This window comes from Bufo bufo, chromosome 3, assembly GCF_905171765.1.
Source record: "Bufo bufo chromosome 3, aBufBuf1.1, whole genome shotgun sequence".
Taxonomy (NCBI): domain Eukaryota; kingdom Metazoa; phylum Chordata; class Amphibia; order Anura; family Bufonidae; genus Bufo; species Bufo bufo.
Window position 1 is genome coordinate 439067082 of NC_053391.1, and position 18517 is coordinate 439085598.

General features: G+C 45.6%; 1 protein-coding gene across 1 annotated transcript in view; it reads right to left on the reverse strand.

Moving 5' to 3' along the window:
* The window catches only part of MAP4K4 (mitogen-activated protein kinase kinase kinase kinase 4), a 158851-nt gene that overhangs the window by 16914 nt on the left and 123420 nt on the right, over positions 1-18517 (reverse strand). The window contains 8 exon segments of the mRNA XM_040425023.1: positions 8537-8719; positions 9435-9555; positions 9654-9829; positions 11562-11570; positions 12529-12626; positions 12779-12930; positions 13041-13147; positions 13989-14219. Coding sequence (XP_040280957.1) covers positions 8537-8719; positions 9435-9555; positions 9654-9829; positions 11562-11570; positions 12529-12626; positions 12779-12930; positions 13041-13147; positions 13989-14219 — 1077 coding nt within the window.

Genomic DNA, 18517 nt, shown 5'->3' on the forward strand with positions numbered 1-18517 from the left:
CTACCATTGTGAGCTAAGCATAATCAATTTGATGGACTCAATGACGCCTGAGCAGTTGCACGAGTTTAAGATCATGCTAGAGAATGGGTCATGTACAGGGGAACAGTAACCTTGGGCACTCCAGCTGCGGTGAAATTAAAACTACCATAGGCTCACTACTGTGCGTTTATTAGAACGCCCTTGGTCGTTTTTTTTTTCAAAACAGCATTAGTGCCAAAGGTGGCTGAACCATGAACATGACCATCAATAATGAGCTATCCTTTGGCTCTTTATTGAACGTATACCCTCTGATTGGCACATGAACAAGCAAATGCTTGTTCATTGTTCAATCTTGTGCTCTTTCATATGAGCCCTTGTGGGAGTCACGGTCCATCAGTATCATCATGAATTCATTATTAAATTGTAATTTTACAGTTTGATTAATGATTTCCCAATGATGCTCTGACATAACTAGTGTGATTACCACAAGGGACAGGCAAGGGACATACTGCTTTTAAGACCTCTTGCACACGACTGTATGTCCTCCGAGACATACGGTCCATGAGTGGGCCATATGTCCCATAGTGGCATTGATCGTGCGCAAGGGAGTACACAGCATTATAGTTTACAAAGATGCTGTACAAGCCGGGCTGCCCGCGGGGCTATTGTCCAGCACTATTAGATTGTGCAGCACAACATAGACAGCATCATGATGCTATGTACTCCCATACGCATGATCAATGGCGCTTCAGGACATATGGCCCGCTAACAAACACTATACATCTTTTAGTGCATATAGTCGTTTACAAGAGTCCGAAAGGTGTGGACCGTGATCAGAGCAGAAACCGGACCGACTTGGAATTTCAACCAGTCGGCCCTGAATACATAAAGTGGGGGGGGATACTTTGAGACGCTACTCAATACAAAACGGATCCGCTAAACGGATGCAAAAACATAACCGAACGTGACAAACTGATCCGCATTACAGACGAATCCGTTTGTACGGATCAGTCTGAATGGCTTCCGTTCGTCTCCGTTTAGTCATTTTATTGACAAACGCATTTGAGATGGATCCAACGGATCGGTGAAACGCCAGGGGTGAAAGTAGCCTTAAAGAGGTGGAGATAAGAGTCATCACATGTTGACTGTCCCAACACACTACACCGGACATACAATTATTCACAGGCTTGAATAACATGAGAATAGCAGTACTATCCTATTATCTTGGTTAACTATTTTTATTTGTAAAGCTCATACATACAGGCAGAAGGTTTTGTACAAATGCATAAAGCAAATGGAAAGCTAACAAGAAGCAAAATGGGCAAAAAATAAAAAATGGCCAAAACCCTAATAGATATTAGCACACTTCCCAAAAAATAACAAAAAAAACCCCAGCTCAACAGAAAACAAACACACTTACAGAAGAGTATGTATCTGCTTACCATCACACACATTTACATGAATGAAGGGGACAGTGGGACTGAAGAAAGAAAATACGTGCGGTGATGTCAGATCTACTGTAGGTCTGCCTATTGTTAAAACAGGGTTTTACTTCACTTAAAAAAAATTGCTTCTTTAAGAAAACCTCTTTCCAAATGGCCATTCAAAGAGGCTGTCCCTTTACAACTGATTTTTTCCTATGTATAACCTGTCAGACAGGTAAAAAACGAGATTTTTGTATAACTTACCAGTAAAATCTCTTTCTCGCTCTTTCCTTGGGGGACACAGAAGACCTTGGGTATAGCTCATCTCCCTAGGAGGCGTGACACTAAGTGAAGACTGTTAAGCCCCTCCTCCACAGCTATACCCTCAGCCTGGAGAGAGAGGACTGCCAGTTGCGTGTCCAAGTAGTGAGAAAAGGCAAAGTCCAAAAAATTGGAACCAACAAGCCAACTACCCTAAGGGTAAAACAAACTCGGAAACAGTCAGAGAAGAACAAAGAATGGGTGGGTGCTGTGTCCCCCAAGGAAAGAGCGAGAAAGAGATTTTACTGGTAAGTTATACAAAAATCTCGTTTTCTCGCCCAATTTCCTTGGGGGACACAGAAGACCTTGGGACGTTCAAAAGCAGTCCAAAGGGGGAGGGACCACAGCACCAAGGCGAAGCACCCGAAGGCATCAAAAAAACCCGCCGCCTGCAGACCAGGCGGCCCAAGGCAGCATACGCCGAAGCCCGCGTATGCACCCTGTAGAACTCGGTAAGGTGTGCAAGGAAGACCAGTGACCGCCTTGCACAAATGGATGGCCGAAGCCTAAAGCCTCCGGCCCAGGAAAAAACAGACGGCCCTGGCCAAATGAATGGTGACACCAAAAGCAGGACCCTGCCCTTGGTGCGGCAACCACAACAAGAGCCACTCTGAGAAAGCGGAAGAAAGCCACCCTGGAGGCCGTCAACCCTTTGCTCGGACCTCCTGGAAACATAAGAGACCGAACTCGACAAGAGTCGGAGATCTCCAAGTAAAAACTGCAAGGCCCAAACAACGTCCAAATCGGTGAAGTGTCCGTTCCCGGGGGGGGGGGGGGGGGGGGAAGGGGAGGGACGACTGCCTCAATGAAATGAAGGACAAATACCACCTTCAGAAGGAAGGAAGAGACGGAATGGAGAACAATCCTGTCCTGGGGGAAGACAGAAGGCTCGGAACAAGAAGGGCCGCCACTCAGGCACCCGTCAGAGACACGATGGCTACAGAAAACCCAACCGTACAGGACAGAAGGAGTAGAGAGAACTTCTGTAACGGCTCCAAGGAAAAATTGGAGCGCCTAGAGCCCAGTATGTAGTTCCCAGGACGGTACCGGAGGGCAGTACAAAGGAACCCAAGAGCCGCTCCATGGAAGAAGTTCCTGACAGGAATGACACTTGATACTTCAAGCAACAGAGTCCCAGCCCCAGGTCCAGGCCGGACTGGAGAAAGACAGAACCATGGAGAAAGCAGAGTGGGGGGAACGGCCCAGCTTCCCACAGAACCCCAGGTAAAGCCCTAAGTCCTACCACAGATCCTGGACGAAAACTCGGCTAGAAGCGAACACTAGCGAGGCCCACTAGAGTCGCCTGGGCAAGCGGGTGAAAACCCAATGATCAGGCGCGACCAGTACACGGGTAAACAGTCGGTAGAACTGGGTCCGTCGGCCCCCGAGCAAGGTTGTCCCGTATCCCCCCAGAGTGGGGAAGCAGAAGGACAAACGGACAGGAACCGAAGGGTCTGCCCAGCAACCGCCCGGACAAGACAGGCTAAGCCGAAGCCAATGTAGCCACCACAGGAAGACAGACTACAGTTCCGGTGGTGGAGATCAAAAGACAATCCTGACCAAATGGTAGTCCTCCCAAGTTACCGAGAAGGTGAATCCAAAGCCGAAACATTGCCTAGAATGGAAAAAACGCAATCGGCACCCAGCGGGAGGACAGAAAGCGGTAGACCCGGGTAACTAGGCACACAGCTAGTACAGCCAGTGTGGACAAGGGAGACTGAAAAGGAACACCATAACCATCCAAATGAACAAACATGCTCTCCCCAGAGGGAAGGGCAGTGAAGGAACAGCCTCTGAAGCGTGGCCGGAACAGACGCCACATCGGAATGATCTGTACCGAGTGGGAGTCAAACAGAGCCGGCGAGAAAAGGCAGGCGAGACAGAGGCCGGTATAACACCCTCCAACAAAAAAGGGGGGGGGGGTGGGCAACAGAGAGGCCATAGGACAGCTCAAAAGCAGAACACCGCTACACAGAGACGCCCGGTTCACCGCCACGCAGAAGGCGAATACCCTGAAGAACCCAAGGTGGAGGTCCCCCGGACCTGTATAAGCGAGCACCCAAGAAAAGTTGGGTGACCTCCCCAAGAAGAGCGCCCGAACCTGGTAGCAGGTCAGACTGAAGCACCGAGGGCGCCAATCCGGAAAGAATCATACCACACTGCACCAGAATGATCTCCTTAGAGAATAGTGCAAGGCTTGCGCAATCTCGTATCCCAAGAGAAAAAGAAATGTCGCAGGAGGAAGGAGGCCTACGTACGAGTAGCCCCGTAAGCAGTGAGAAGGCCAACCCCACCTACAGGACGAGAAGGCATACACGGCCCAAACAACGCAACAAGAACGTCCGCTCACTGCAAAAATATAACACCGCGAAGAGGGCCAGCCACAGAGTGCCACAGTATCTACGGGAGTGCAAACTGAAAGGAGTTATGCACAAGACATAATATGGAATGCGATGGAACCGCAAACTGACCGCACCCGAAAGGGAGGAATGTACCTGGCAAACTGCAGTGGGCAAGAATGCAAAGGCCTGCCCCAAAAAGGGGAGAGATGCCCAAGGGGCCGGACCTTCGTCAGAGAAGTAGGGCATACCATACTTCGCCCAGAAAGGCGCCATGCACATGGCCCACACAGTCTCCAGCGGAAACGCAGGAGGTCCACCTAGGAAAAGGGGGACATGCATAGGGCTATCCTAGCATTAAGTGAGTGTGCGACAATTCACCCAACACCGAAATTTTGTGAGAGTGTAACTACTCCGCCAATGAAGGGGAACATGTGCAAGTCCAGTACAGCACATACAAGGACAGCCTTGAATCTTGTGAGCGTGCAAAATTCCACCCATGGAATGAGGGGTGGTCACGCCAAGGCCAGCACCGTATCCAAGGGGGAGCGCAAGCGTTCCGCCCATGTTAGAGGCCATGCTCAAGGCCAGCAACGTATCTGGTGAGCGTAGTATGCCGCCCAGAAAAGGAAGGGGGGGGGGGGGAATCATGCACAAGGCCAGCATCGCATTCAGGGAGAATGCGAGCAGTCGGTGAGAATGTGTGTATGCCACCAGAAGGAGGCATGCCCATGGCCGGCAGCGAATCCAGTGAGAGTGCGTACACCGCCCACGGAAGGGGGGTCATGATGTGGCCGACGGTGGATCCAGAGAGAGTGCATGTATAGGGGTCATGCACATGGCCAACAATGTACAGGCGAGAGAACAACCACCGACCGAGGGAGTGTATGTATGCCGCCACCCGGGAAGGAGGCATGCCCAAGGCCGGTAGTGAATCCAATGAGAGTACATCATATCGCCTATGGAAGGTGGTCATGCACATGGCTGGCAGTGAATCCAGTGAGAGTGCCGAATGCCGTCCACAGAAGGGAGTCATGCCTATGGCAGGCAGCGAATCCAGTGAGAGTGTAGCGTTCCGCCTAAGAAGGGGGTCGTGCACATGGCCAGCACCGGTATCCGGTGAAAATGCAGTATTCCGCCTAAAAAAGGGGGGTCACGCACATGATCGGCAACGAATCCAGTGAGAGTGTAGCGTTCCGCCTATGGAAGGGGGGCACGCACATGGCCGGCAGCTAATCCAGTGAGAGTGCAGAGTTCCGCCCTAAGGAAGGGGGTCGTGCACATGGCCAGCACCGTATCCGGTGAAAGTGCAGTATTCCGCCTAAAAAAGGGGGTCATGCACATGATCGGCAACGAAATCCAGTGAGAGTGTAGCGTTCCGCCCTATGGAAGGGGGGCACGCACATGGCCAGCAGCGAATCCAGTAAGAGTGCCGTGTTCCACCTATGTAAGGGGGTCGTGCACATGGCCAGCATTGTATCCGGAAGAAACTGCAGTAGGCCGCCAAAGAAAGGGGGATCATGCACAAGGCCAACCCGCAGTTAGGGGGAGGGCAGTATCCCGCCCAGGAGGGGGTCCTGCACATGGCAGGCACCATAACTGGAGAGGGTGACGAATGTTGCCTACAGAAAAAAGCATGCACCTTGACCAGCGCCGTAGCGCGGAGAGGGCAAAAAAAACCCCCAGAAGGGGAAAAAAGAACCTGGCAGCGCCGCAGCCGGGGAGCGCGACACCATGCCGCCTATGGAAGGGGGGCATGTATACAGGCAGCACTCTGAGATGAGGCTGCAGCGTCCTGCGCAGCCCACAAGTCATATATATAATAAATATTTTTTTTTTTTTTTTTTTAAACACACAGCCTCACTGAGGCAGATGCCACCTACAGGGCACAGATCCACCCATACAGGCCTATCCTCTGTGGGCGGGGGAACCTCCAGGCGGGAAGAAAAATTCGCGCCTGGAGAAGTTCCAGCCCCCTCCAACAGAGGCCTGAATTTTTGCGGCCTAGTAGGCCGTGAAGCTGGGGCCTAAATTTTTAGCGGCGCCCGGCGAACCGGGGCCGCACAGTATTTAAAGTAGCGTCCGGGCCTACGGAGCGGCACATACCGGCCGCGGGTGCCCACCCCGAGGGCCGGAAGAGCCGGGGCCCTAAATTTTTAGCGGCGCCCGGCTGACCGGGGCCGCAAGTACCTAAAGTACCAGCCGGGCCTACGGAGCGGCACATACCGGCCGCGGGTGCCCACCCCGCGAGCCGGGGACCCGGATAGAGCGGGATCGTCTTGAAGTGGAACACAAGACTTCGGCGCCCGGCCGACCGGAAGGTTCCGACGGTCAGCCGGGGCTGTTGAAGCGCTCCTTTGCAGGCCGCGGTGCCCACCCAGGTGTCCGGAAGTCAGGACCCTGCACCCGGCAGCCATTTTACCCCTGGAGCGGGCCCTTGGCCTAGAACAGCGCTCCATATGATTTCACCCCTGCCGGCAGCTACAACCACCTTTCCCCTGGACCGGTGAGAGCAGGGAGGGTCAGTGGCAGCAAGGCGCGGGCCCTCTGGCCCTGAAGTAGTGGCCGGTAAGAGGGAGGGGGACCCTGAGACCCTTGCGCTGGCGGGATGCAGGGGAGCTGGGCTGCCCTGGTCCACCTTGCCTTCTGTGGGGGAGGCAGCAGTTCGGGTGACCGGCACTGGCGCAGCTCAACCCCGGGAGAACAGAGAGGTCTAGTGCGTCTCTGTTATCCCTGATGATCTGGAACAAAAAGAAAATAAAAAAGTAAAAATCTAAAATTGAAACAAGGAGAAAGCAGCCCTGCAGAGCAGGGAGTGTCTTGCCTCCTTGGACACTAAGCAAAAACTGGCAGTCTCTCTCTCCAGGCTGAGGGTATAGCTGTGGAGGAGGGGCTTAACAGTCTTCACTTAGTGTCACGCCTCCTAGGGAGATGAGCTATACCCAAGGTCTTCTGTGTCCCCCAAGGAAATTGGGCGAGAAAGTAGGATTGCTGGGGGTCTGAAATTCTGAGTATATGGGACTGTATGAGGCAGCCAACGTAACTCATTCGCCTATTTGCGATTTCAATTTAATGATGGAAATAAAAAGATTGAGGAGAAAAGGTCATTTATTTGATGATAATCTAACTTTGCTAAGTTTTATCCACTAATTCCCAACCTTACTCCAAGCTGAACTATTTCTTCTCTACCGTTTCCCCAGGAATCCTTGCTGCTGGCATGTTCCAGGAAGGCACCGACAGACTCTTATAAACCTTGGCTGGGAAACACTCAGCTAGGTAATCTAAAAAAAGAAGACGCCCTGACTCTGAAGACAACATTGCTGCTGGCTATCCATGTTTACTTCAATGGGTAGAAAGGAGTTATGCATTTGGAAAACTTCTTTCACACAGTCGAAGAATTGTCAGGCACTTGTGGGACATGCCCCAACTGGTAACACACAGTTGGATCTTTATTGCAGACTGCTAGTAATCCATTCATAAATTAGGAGGAATAACAGAATCCTTATTATTAGAACCCCACAGTTGTTGGTTTACTCTCTATATACATATCTTCTGAAGTTTTCATTCTCCAACCAATGTAATCAGAGTTTTCCTGAAAGAAGTTAACCACTGAACTTGGAGAGGACCTGTGACCTCTCCTGACATGTCCGGTTTAAGTAGTTACTTGCATCCTCTTTGTAATAACAATTATGCAGCATCTAATCTTATGACTGTGTTCTGCCATTCATTTATGAATCCTGCTAGAAGTTATGATTGAATTACATATAGTCTGCAGTGAAGGTCCAGATAGGTGTTACCAGTTGGGGGGGTGGGGGGTGTCCCTGCACAATCTGACACTGGCAGCACTGACCAGATAGTATCAAACTGTGCAGGACACACCCAACTGGTACCACCTATCTGGACCTTCACTGCAGACTATGAGTAACTCATTCATAACCTGTAGTAGAAATAATAAATGAATGACAGAACACAGAGCCACAAGAATAGATGCTCCAGAATTATTACAAGGGGGATGCAGGTAATTGCTAAAACAGACATGTCAGGAGCGGTGACGGGTCCTCTTTAATCTACAGAGTGGAATGTCAAATTGGTTATGCACACTTCACAACCACGGAAACAGCACTCCCCTGAAAAGTGTTAGGAATCAGACACAGAGGACACACAAATATGATAACTGAACACACAGGAAGAATCATGTACATGTGAGGGAAAGTAGTGGATGACCAAGAACACAGAAAACACTTTTACTGTGGTGTCGTTTCCCATGATCCTTTTATAGTGTCAATGTATATTTAATGAACAATAAGACATGCAGATGACAGTGCAACCCGTGAATAGAGTGGTGATGTTAAGGTGTGTATGGACTTATAATCTAGAGTGGCATTATTCAGAAGCACATGACCAGACTGTGTTACCATCCACTAAGGGAATTATGCCTCCTGATTTACAGCAGCCAGCTAGTGGCAGACATACCTCATTAGCAGTTAACTTGTCCTGGGGTGTCTGTGGGGACATGGTGGGTGTCGGTTGACTTGAGGATGGGGAAGAGGTGGTGGAGGAGGAATGGCTTTGCTGTAAGAGATCTGGCAAGAGGTGAATGCGCCCGGCAAAGCCATTGCTCTCAAGTTGATTGGCACGCTTTTTGTCAACTGTACTCTGTAGAAAAAACAGGCACACTTGTCTTCTTCAAGTGCTGCTTAAGTACATGCTATCCCTGGACAATTCTAAAGGTTGGACTACAAAAAACTGATTGTGGGGGAGGCAGTTAGAGCTGTCAAGTAACTTCATGTCTTGAGGCCACAGTAAGGGTGAAGGGTTATTTTTCATTTGAACTTTTTGTCCAGTATAATTTTAAAGGAATGCAGTTGTCATGGCTGACATCTAAAAAGATCTGCAAGGCTACCCTTGACCAAACTGCTGGACCACCAAGTATGAAGCCATGGATTCAATCTATAAACTTTGTATTTTCTGAAGCAAAAGCTATATATTGTGTCACACATTTTATACACCAATTAAAATGTTAGTGTTATAAAGAAATCATTCTATTATTGTGTTATGGGGATTAACCCATTGTTTGCCTTAAACTTTAAGGGAAACATCCCTTCTCTGTGCTTATGGTCTTCAAAAGGGTCTGCACAGTCTTCTGGTTCAGAAAACCACTGGTTTATCAGAATATTAGGAGAGTGTCTGTGACAGAACATGCAGGAAGCAGCAAATTAATGGGGCTTGATCTATGTAATTGCACATGCAGAGAAGCAAACATTATCTGCCAAAAGGAATGGATGCTAACTGATGACACAAATGAGATGCAGGAAAATGAACAGCATGAATGGATGAGTAGGTTATGCTGTAGTTACTGGTTCCCTCATACCTGTCGGACGATTAAAGTGCCTTCTTTGGAAGGAGTCATGGCAGGCTCACTCTCAACATCATCATGGACAATCATTGTTTTTACAGACTCCGTTTCTCCATTACTCAAATTTAATGCAGACCTACACATTAAAATTGAAAGATAATGTATACAGAGAATTCTTAAAACCATTTTGACAAGAGAGCTCAGAAACAGTATTTTGGCTTTGAAAAGTCATACATGGCTCTGGCATCCTCTGGGCCGGAGGTTGATTCATCTGCGCCTTCTTGCTCGATGTCATCATCCTCCTCATCGGTGGTACCAGATTCTTCACTGGATGAAGAATAGTCTGTTACTTTATGCAGAGGTCGCACATCTTCCACAGCACGAAGCTCCTTTGCCAAAGCAGTCAGGTCCTTTTCAAGAAAATATGAGTTGGGGACATGTGTAAAAAAAAAGCATAAAACACAAAAATCTGAACAATAAATTCTGAGGATATGCTCACATATGTGTTGGAGGCTGTGTTCAGAACCTTCTCAACAAATCCCACTATTTCTAATGGGAAGTAATTCTTCATCCCGTCAAAGCATGGACACCACAGGAGAACCCAACAGACTTCATTGTAAATAAGTGTGGCTTGCTGGTCACCGCTGGTGTCCATCATTCGACAGATATGCCACTGTATCATGGTTTCAGTTTATGACAGAAATCATGACGCACACGTGAACAGAGCTTCACCATGACTAAAAGCACTTCCACCGGAAATTTAACAAAAATACAAAGGTGCTGCTAATACAAACAACTAATGGATACAAATTATATATACACATACACACAGCAATCATTCGACCAGTCCCCAAGAATATGGAGTTTTCCTCTGAAACCATTTAACTCTTCAGACACCCTGCTATATACTAAACAGTAGCACAAACATGTCAAGACTACTGATATGAAACAGGTCATCACACAGAAATGACACATCCAGACCACCGTGCCACTAAAGAGAACTTAATCAAAAAATGCAATCTGCAGGCAGCATGTTATAGAGCAGGAGGAGCTGAGCAGATGGATATATGTTGTGTGGATAACAATTCAGTAAAATGTGTCATTTATAAATTTAAAACGGGGGAGGTGTTATCAGTAATTGATAGCACTCTCTGTGTAAGTGAGTATACCCGAGGTGGACCTAAATTCCGAAATAGCAGAGGTTTAAAAGTATAAATTCAATTAAAGAGGACCTTTCACCAGGATACATGTATTGAAATAGTTATATTACCTTACAGTGCCGCCCCCAGTGATGTCCGTTTTTTTTTTCAAACGACCCCCCCCTTTCGTCCGCTGTGGTCCCGGTTTGTTTTGGCGCCTCATATGCTAATGAGGCAATTCAGTTCAACTAGGCAGGGACTTCAATTTGTCCTGGGCACGGTTATCTACTCCCTGGCTGCGAGCGCATCCAATCAGAGCGCCCCGCTCTTAGCCAGGGAGAAGGAGCTCAAGTTCTCACAAGAATCGCAGCTCCTTCTCTTGCGAGAACTTGAGCTCCTTCTCCCTGGCTAACAGCGGGGCGCTCTGATTGGATGCGCTCGCAGCCAGGGAGAAGATAACCGCGCCCAGGACAAATTTAAGTCCCCACCTAGTTGAACCGAAGTGCCTCATTAGCATATGAGGCACCAAAACAAACAGGGACCACAGCAGATGAAAGGGGGGGTCCTTTCAAAAAAAAAAAAAAAAAAAGGCGGTAAGACATCACTGGGGGCCGCACTGTAAGGTAATATAACTATTTCAATACATGTATCCTGGTCCTCTTTAATTAATTACAGGTTTTGCTGAATCTTTCCCCAAAACACTATATATCAATCTGCTCAGCTCCTTCTCCCCTATAACATGCTGCCTGCAGATTGCATTGCATTTCATGATGTCAGCATCTCTTTAAGCAGAACTAAATCTGTCAATTATGCCACCTCCATTCCAGTGCAACATAGGGCGGCCATCACATTCCTGTGTCAGAAATGTTGATATGTATCACCTTATTTTTCTTCATATGTTTGCATCATTTTGAATATATGGAGATATCAACCAAAGCTCAGCGTGCCTTGCAATTTACTAACAGATTTTAAAAAAAAAACTTTACTGTTAGATTCAACTTACCACTTCTCCCTGGATACCCACATTCAGATTAGAAAGCAATAAAAGAGAAACATGAAAGACAAAATGTTAGCGATAAGGAACATAGACATGTTCTGAATTGAAACAGTACGCAAACATTCACATACTAATGGAAACTTCCAAGTAAATTATAGAACGGATTAGACTAATAAAGAATGAGACAAACTGAATGAAGGTTGTAAATACAATAACTTATTTAGGAGTATTTTCCAGTTTAACTGTTCACTGATCGTTTGTTGAAAAAAATTCTACCATGTGAGTTGTCTTGGTCGGTATGTGGTCATAATCTGACATTAGTCAGTTCTGGCAACTGATTATTTCTGTCTGTACATGGTCATACATAGCTTATAAAGCTACCAAGAGATACAAGGCTAGTGTCAAGCAGGCTGCACCGGCAAAGGAACAGCCTGTCAAAGCTCATCGCCTCTGGCATAACCAGATACTACCAGAGCACTGCCAGGCCCCACTGACTATAATGGGACCCGACCTGTTTCCGGCATTAGTGCCAATATTCAGCTGGACAAATGCAACTGCAAGCAGCAGGTTTTTGTCCAGTCGTATCCCAGCAATAATGCCAGATCCCCGCCGGGTGCCATTATGGTCAGGGAAAGGTAGCATTTGGCTATGCCAGATACGATGAACGCTGGCAGACTGTTCCTCTGCTGGAGCAGCCTGCCACAACATTTTAGCGCTAGTGTGAAACTAGCCTAAGTTGACCACAAGTGCTACAGGCAGTTTCCATCAGACGTTTTTGGTCATCTTTAAAGCAATATCACGATTTTGTCAGTGACAATTCTGTACATATTTCCATTTCTATGTGTGCAATCTTACACTGAATACAAACACTTTCCATTTGCATAAAATAATACTGGATTTAATATGTACACTATACAGATGTATAATATACTAACTACTGACACATAGGGGAAAAAAACCTGTGTGTTCTTACAGTAGGCTTGGTTGGTCTTCCAGTTTCTTTCTTCTCATCAGGCTTCTTGGCTGTATTTTCGGGACGCTGAGATGGTGACCCTTCTGATTTTGAGGATGCTGGCAAGGAAAGAAACCTCTAGATAAGTTATAGAAATATACTAAACAGGAAAATACCAGATAAGACAGGTATATAGAGCAACGAAGCATGTAAATGCTGACAATATCGGTCATTCGTAGTAGAAAAGAAGCAATGACCTGAACCTACTTACATCGCATGCGGAAGCGTTCTCCAGAACCACTCTGTGATCCTGGATGAGAGCCTGCCTGGGAACCGGAATTACTGGATCCAGAAGAGCTGCCACTGCCTGGTCTGGGTACAAGTTTTTCCACCCTCTCCCAAAGCAACCTGGGCTCAATATTGCTGAATAAAAAAACAAGCAGAACAATCTACTAAGCCAGAGATACATGCCATGGTATTCTTAATGTGTTTAGCAGATACGTGAAAATGACTGTTAGACTCGCTAGACATACCTTGTGGAATTCCTCTGTCCAGTTTGGCTGTTCTGTTGTACACTGCCCTGGAGAGGAGAATCTCTTCGTGACAACACCGGGGATCTTGATGTTGTCCTTACAGGTACCTTTATATTAAGTAGAAATATAGAAAATGAAGCACACAAAGTGAGTCATCAACCATTTTAACACCAGTCCTCACAGAAAATGATTTAATCCAAAAACAATAGATTTCATTATAAGGTTTCCTACCAAACACAATAAATCTTTCATTCAGATTGCAAACAATGAACATTTATTCTGAACTGTTGCTTCAGTTTCTCAGCAGAGAGTTGATAACATGACTTGTTAACATGTGAGAAATGAAGCAACATAATGCAGTTACATGGATAAGAGCTGCAAAGCTGAGTAGTATGTAGAGAAGCTGAATAAAGCAATAGCACAGGTGACAGCTATAAAGTACAAAGCGTATTGCTTTCAAATAGTCTCTGGATCATTTCATTATGATCCATACAGTTACCATATATTATGAATAGCAAGGACATGACTCACTTGAAAATGGTCCCGAAAAGGATGAATTAATTATTACAAAACTGGTAGAAAATCAGGTCAGCAAATTTTACCAGATACAAGTGAGGTCTATTTAATAGTATAACTGAGGGTTAAATCATTTCATGCTTTAAGGCCAGATCTTTATTTTTCAGGTGTTTATTACTAAGGCCCAAAGTGTCTAGGCACCAAAAATGCATGGGCAAAAACTAACCCAATGTATTGTGATAACGTGGAGATAAACCACTTCACAAACGTGGCAAAATGTAGCCCTATGAAAAGAGGTCCATAGTCTCTGATAGTAGCCACAAAACCCACCATTCTGTGCAAAAACATTGTAAATTGTGTCACATGTTGACACAATATAACCTGGCCCTATAAACACATGAACTGCTCATCTTACTGATTACTACATCTTACCCTTGGTGGCACCTCTTCACTGTCTGATCTAGCCCAAACCCTTTGGTTAGGCTCAGGTATGTCAGATTTAGGGTCAGAACTCTGACTTAGACCTTCATTGCGTGGGGGAGGGTGTGGGTCCTGAGAACGAAGATGGTGAGGTGCAAATTTGGGAGAAGGGTCACTGAAGGAATGGGATCGCGAGACAGGGGAAACATTGTTCTTGAGGGATGCCAGATGAGACCATTGGACCTTACAAGAAAACAAGACATAAAACATTTACATGGTGCACTGGCAACACTAACTTTTTTTTAATTCCAATGGTGCAGAATTTAAAAAAAGCCAGACAATGACAAAAAACAAGATAAAGCAGGTACCCTGACTCAGCTATAAGGGAAAAATAATAGCATGAATGAACTGTGGACTGACAACAGGATGAATTGTTAATGTGTTATTGAGCAAAAAAGATCATGCACAATCTGTCATTACAAGGAAGGCGTACTAAAAGAACAGAAAGAGTACAAATACTTACCTTGAATGCTATATACACGTTAAGGCCCTCACACAGAGGAAGGTGCCCCTCTGAGGCCACATATTCCCCTCTTCATGCAGTTTGGTTATACATACAGTTTAGGACCATACTGCACTTTGAATTTTCACAGAAAGGGTATTTTTCCCCCTCACTTAACGAGGCACATGAAGGTTCAACAGGGCCTCATAAACTACTATAAGCACCATATTTCGGATCCATGTGATACAAATCCTGAAGACAGCAGTAGGGATGTTCCATAGACTATGAAAAGAAGGCGGCAATCTATTACTGGGGCCAAGCACCTTGTTATTTTAGAGGAAAATTACTGTAGGTTGCAAGGTCAAATTTATTGGACACTGATGACAAATGCTTATCATCCAACCTGAATATTTCTGAATATCTTTTGCACCTTGATGTGAACAGTGGTCACATATGTATGAATGAAAGAGTGTTTGGTACAATCTGCATGCACGGTGGGGAGCTGCAAAATTGCCCAATCTGCTTAATATTAGTAGGACGAGGGACTGATATAGGCTGCATCTGCTGAAGCCCGGAACACTTTTTCTTTAGGTCGTAAAATGTCAAAATATTGGGTAGAAAGTTCCCTGTAGTGCATCCTAAATGCTTCAGTGAAAGGTCTTATATCTATGGCTAAAATCCATTTTCATCTATCTCGCATTAAGTTTGAGAAAAGTCTTCTGCCCTAAAGGCAGTCCAGACCAGAAATGGCCATACAAGTAGATTCTCTGGCGTTTGCCATGGTCACAATATCGGAATCAGTTTTTCTCAATGCATTCTTTCCTGTGTACTGTGAGACTAAACAGGATTTCATCTCTCCAATGCCTACGTTTTTGCTAAAGATACAAACCAGAGAGGTGAGCAAAGCAGTAATGTTTCAGAAAATGGCAAACTAACATGGATTTAGGAGAGTTTCCAATTCTATCAGAGATGGCTCTATACTACTCTTCTGCTCTAAAGGTTCCCATATCCATTACACTAAGGGTTCATTCAAATGACCGTATGTGTTTTACGATCTGCAAATTCCGGATCTGCAGAACACGGATTCTGGCCATGTGCGTTCCGCGGACAGCATTATTATAGAAATGCCTATTCTCGTCCGCAATTGTTCGTCATGTAGAATAGCAATGAACGACTGCTTTAGCCAATCAATGTCATCTTCTGAAAAGAAATCGAGCATGCTTGAAATTTGTATCGGATAGTTCGATGAAAGATTGTTTGTCTGTCGCCCCCGGTGTCACTGTTAATGTACGGCCAAATTGAACAATATGGACTAAAATGTGTATATGGCAGGGTCTGTGAAGCAATCGATCACCGGGCAATAGTTCGTTCAACGGTTGTTCAAATATCAATCTACTGCTTTTACTTTTTTTATCAAACTTGCACCTAGAATGCTGAGCTAAGATGCTGGGCTTTCCAAGATCTAAGGTCTATCCCCAATATGCTCACCATGTCAAGCTTTTAAGATCATGACATATTACATATGCCCTTGTCAATAAATGTCAGTCTCATTTGGAAATTAATACTGCAAAAAAGCAGATTTCTATATAGTAAGTTTGTAAAGCTGAAAAAATACAGATGTCCATCCAAATTCAGCCTTTTATCCTGCAAAGTTGATTCAGATAAAAGTATAGAAAAATTTCATGAGGTACAAGCAAATTTCTCTACCCTTGAGAAAAAAAATCCTTCTCATATCCAAGACTGGAAATTAAAATGACTCCCTGAATCAATGACCCTTCTCCAGTAACTATAATCTGTAATACTATTACACTCCAGAAATACATGCAGGCCTCTCTAGAACTCTTTTAAAGAGTTCACCGCCACCATCACCTCATCTGGCAGAGCGTTCCATAGTCTCACTGCTCTTACCGTAAAGAAGCCCTTCTATGTTTGTGTAGAAACCTTCTTTCCTCTAGATGTGGAGGATGTCCCCTTGTTACTCTGACAGACTTAGGCAGGGGCGGATTGGCCATAGATCCCCTGGGTATCATCCCACCAGGAAATTTCCGTGTAGGATGATACCCAGGGGGTCTACTGAACTCTCCTTATGGTCGGCAGCCAGGTAAGTAATGATCTGTTGCTCTTAAAGTTAATTATTGATGGGGGTGTCAAGTATTTATGTACCTGACTGACGACCACAGATGCCCTCCTGATTCCTGGATTTCAATTGTATTGCCATCCTGCAGCAAGAGGAGTAGGAAGACAGAATGCACCATACAGGGGCAACTTCTGAGGAGGTATTTTGTGCTGCTGGGGCATTATTTTGTGTTGCACTGTGGTTTTTGATGCTGCTGGGGCAGTTTATTGTGTTGAACTAAAGTATTTGGATCTGCTGGGGTGATATTTTGGGAGGGGCACTCTCTACATATGGGATCACATGAAGAGTTAAAATGACCCAATTGGAGGGAAATACATTTTATTAAGAAATACTATAGACTCTAAAATACAATTCCATAAATGGCATAAAATAAAAGAAACTTGGAATTATTTATTAAAGGATAAAATCATAGGGACTTATCTCCGCGACACCCCGAATATTGTGTATACCAAAGCAACAAATTTAGCGGGGAAAGTGGCACCAACAGTGAAGAACACTATAACGAAAGCAGGAGGAAATTGGCTATCCACAAAAGGATTTTTTAGATGTGGGAGGTGTGCCAATTGTAAAATCACGAAGTTCCCCAAGAAGAGGGAAAAGGTACAGTCCATTACTAATTCATTAACTCTTAGCATTAGGGACTGTCTCACCTGTGACACAATGGATGTGATATACCTGCTACAATGCGGGTGTAACAAACAATATACAGGGAGAACCAAGAGAACTCTCAAAAAGAGAGTATCGGAACATATAGCCAACATCAAAAAGGGCTATGAGGCACACTCGCTCTCGAAACATTTTAAACTGGTACATGGGTGTGACCCCTCAGGATTAATGTTTACAGCTATTGAGAAAGCAAAGAGACCGTGGAGGGGGGGCAATCATGTTGCACACATGTCCAGACAGGAGTCAAGACGCATTTTTGAGTTCGAGACCATGATACCGGGGGTTTGAATGCAGAGTTGGAGCTATTTGGTTTCCTGTGAAGTGGGGGGGAGACCTGTGTCTCCCTCCGCTGTTCATCCCCTTCACATTGGATGCCATCCCACTCGACAATCAAGTGCCCTCCCTTGCCCATTTACAAACACACCCTCGCCTTATTTTGGATATAAAGCCTTTTTGATATAGACTCTTTCTAATAAACAGTCCAAACATCTGTGAATAAAATATATTTTTTCCTCCTTGAAGGATTATCTTCTATAATGAATTGCCACTAATGTTGCTCTAATGTCTATGGGGGAAAAAATCCTCTTTATGATGAATCGCCACCAATGTCATTATAATGGTCTACGTATATATATATGTTTTTAAAATAATATATTTTTAAGGATTTTTTAACTATTTATTAAGTATTTTAGTATGATGTCTATACAGTATTATCTGCAATATCCTTTAAGGAGATTGAATGAGAAGTGATTTAATAGAGAAAAATATACTGCCAAGGGTTCCAGTCCAGACTTTGGATGCGAACCATCAATATGGTTGATTGACAGACAACAGCCTATAAAAAACCGGAACTAATGCTCACTACTGATATCCACTGAAGGGGGTTGTCCCCGAAACGCGTTTGGTCCCAGCTAGTGAGTCAATTCTACTGATGTACACCTAAAGATTATGATATCTAACATAAAACGACACGCCTGTTCGTGAACGACTACAGTATAATCCGGACACCAGGACCCCTATTATTACCAGCGCTATTAACAGACCGGCGAGTAACTCCCCTTCCGGGTCACGTGAGACGCCGCATGAATGGTGAGGCGCATGACAGCGGGGAACGCTGTACATCGGGAGGCCGGCAAGGGACGCTGTGCATCGGGGGGCTGGTAGGAGACGCATCACATCGAGAGTCCGGTAAGAGACGCTCCACTTACCTTTCAGGTCCGGACAACCAGCATACTG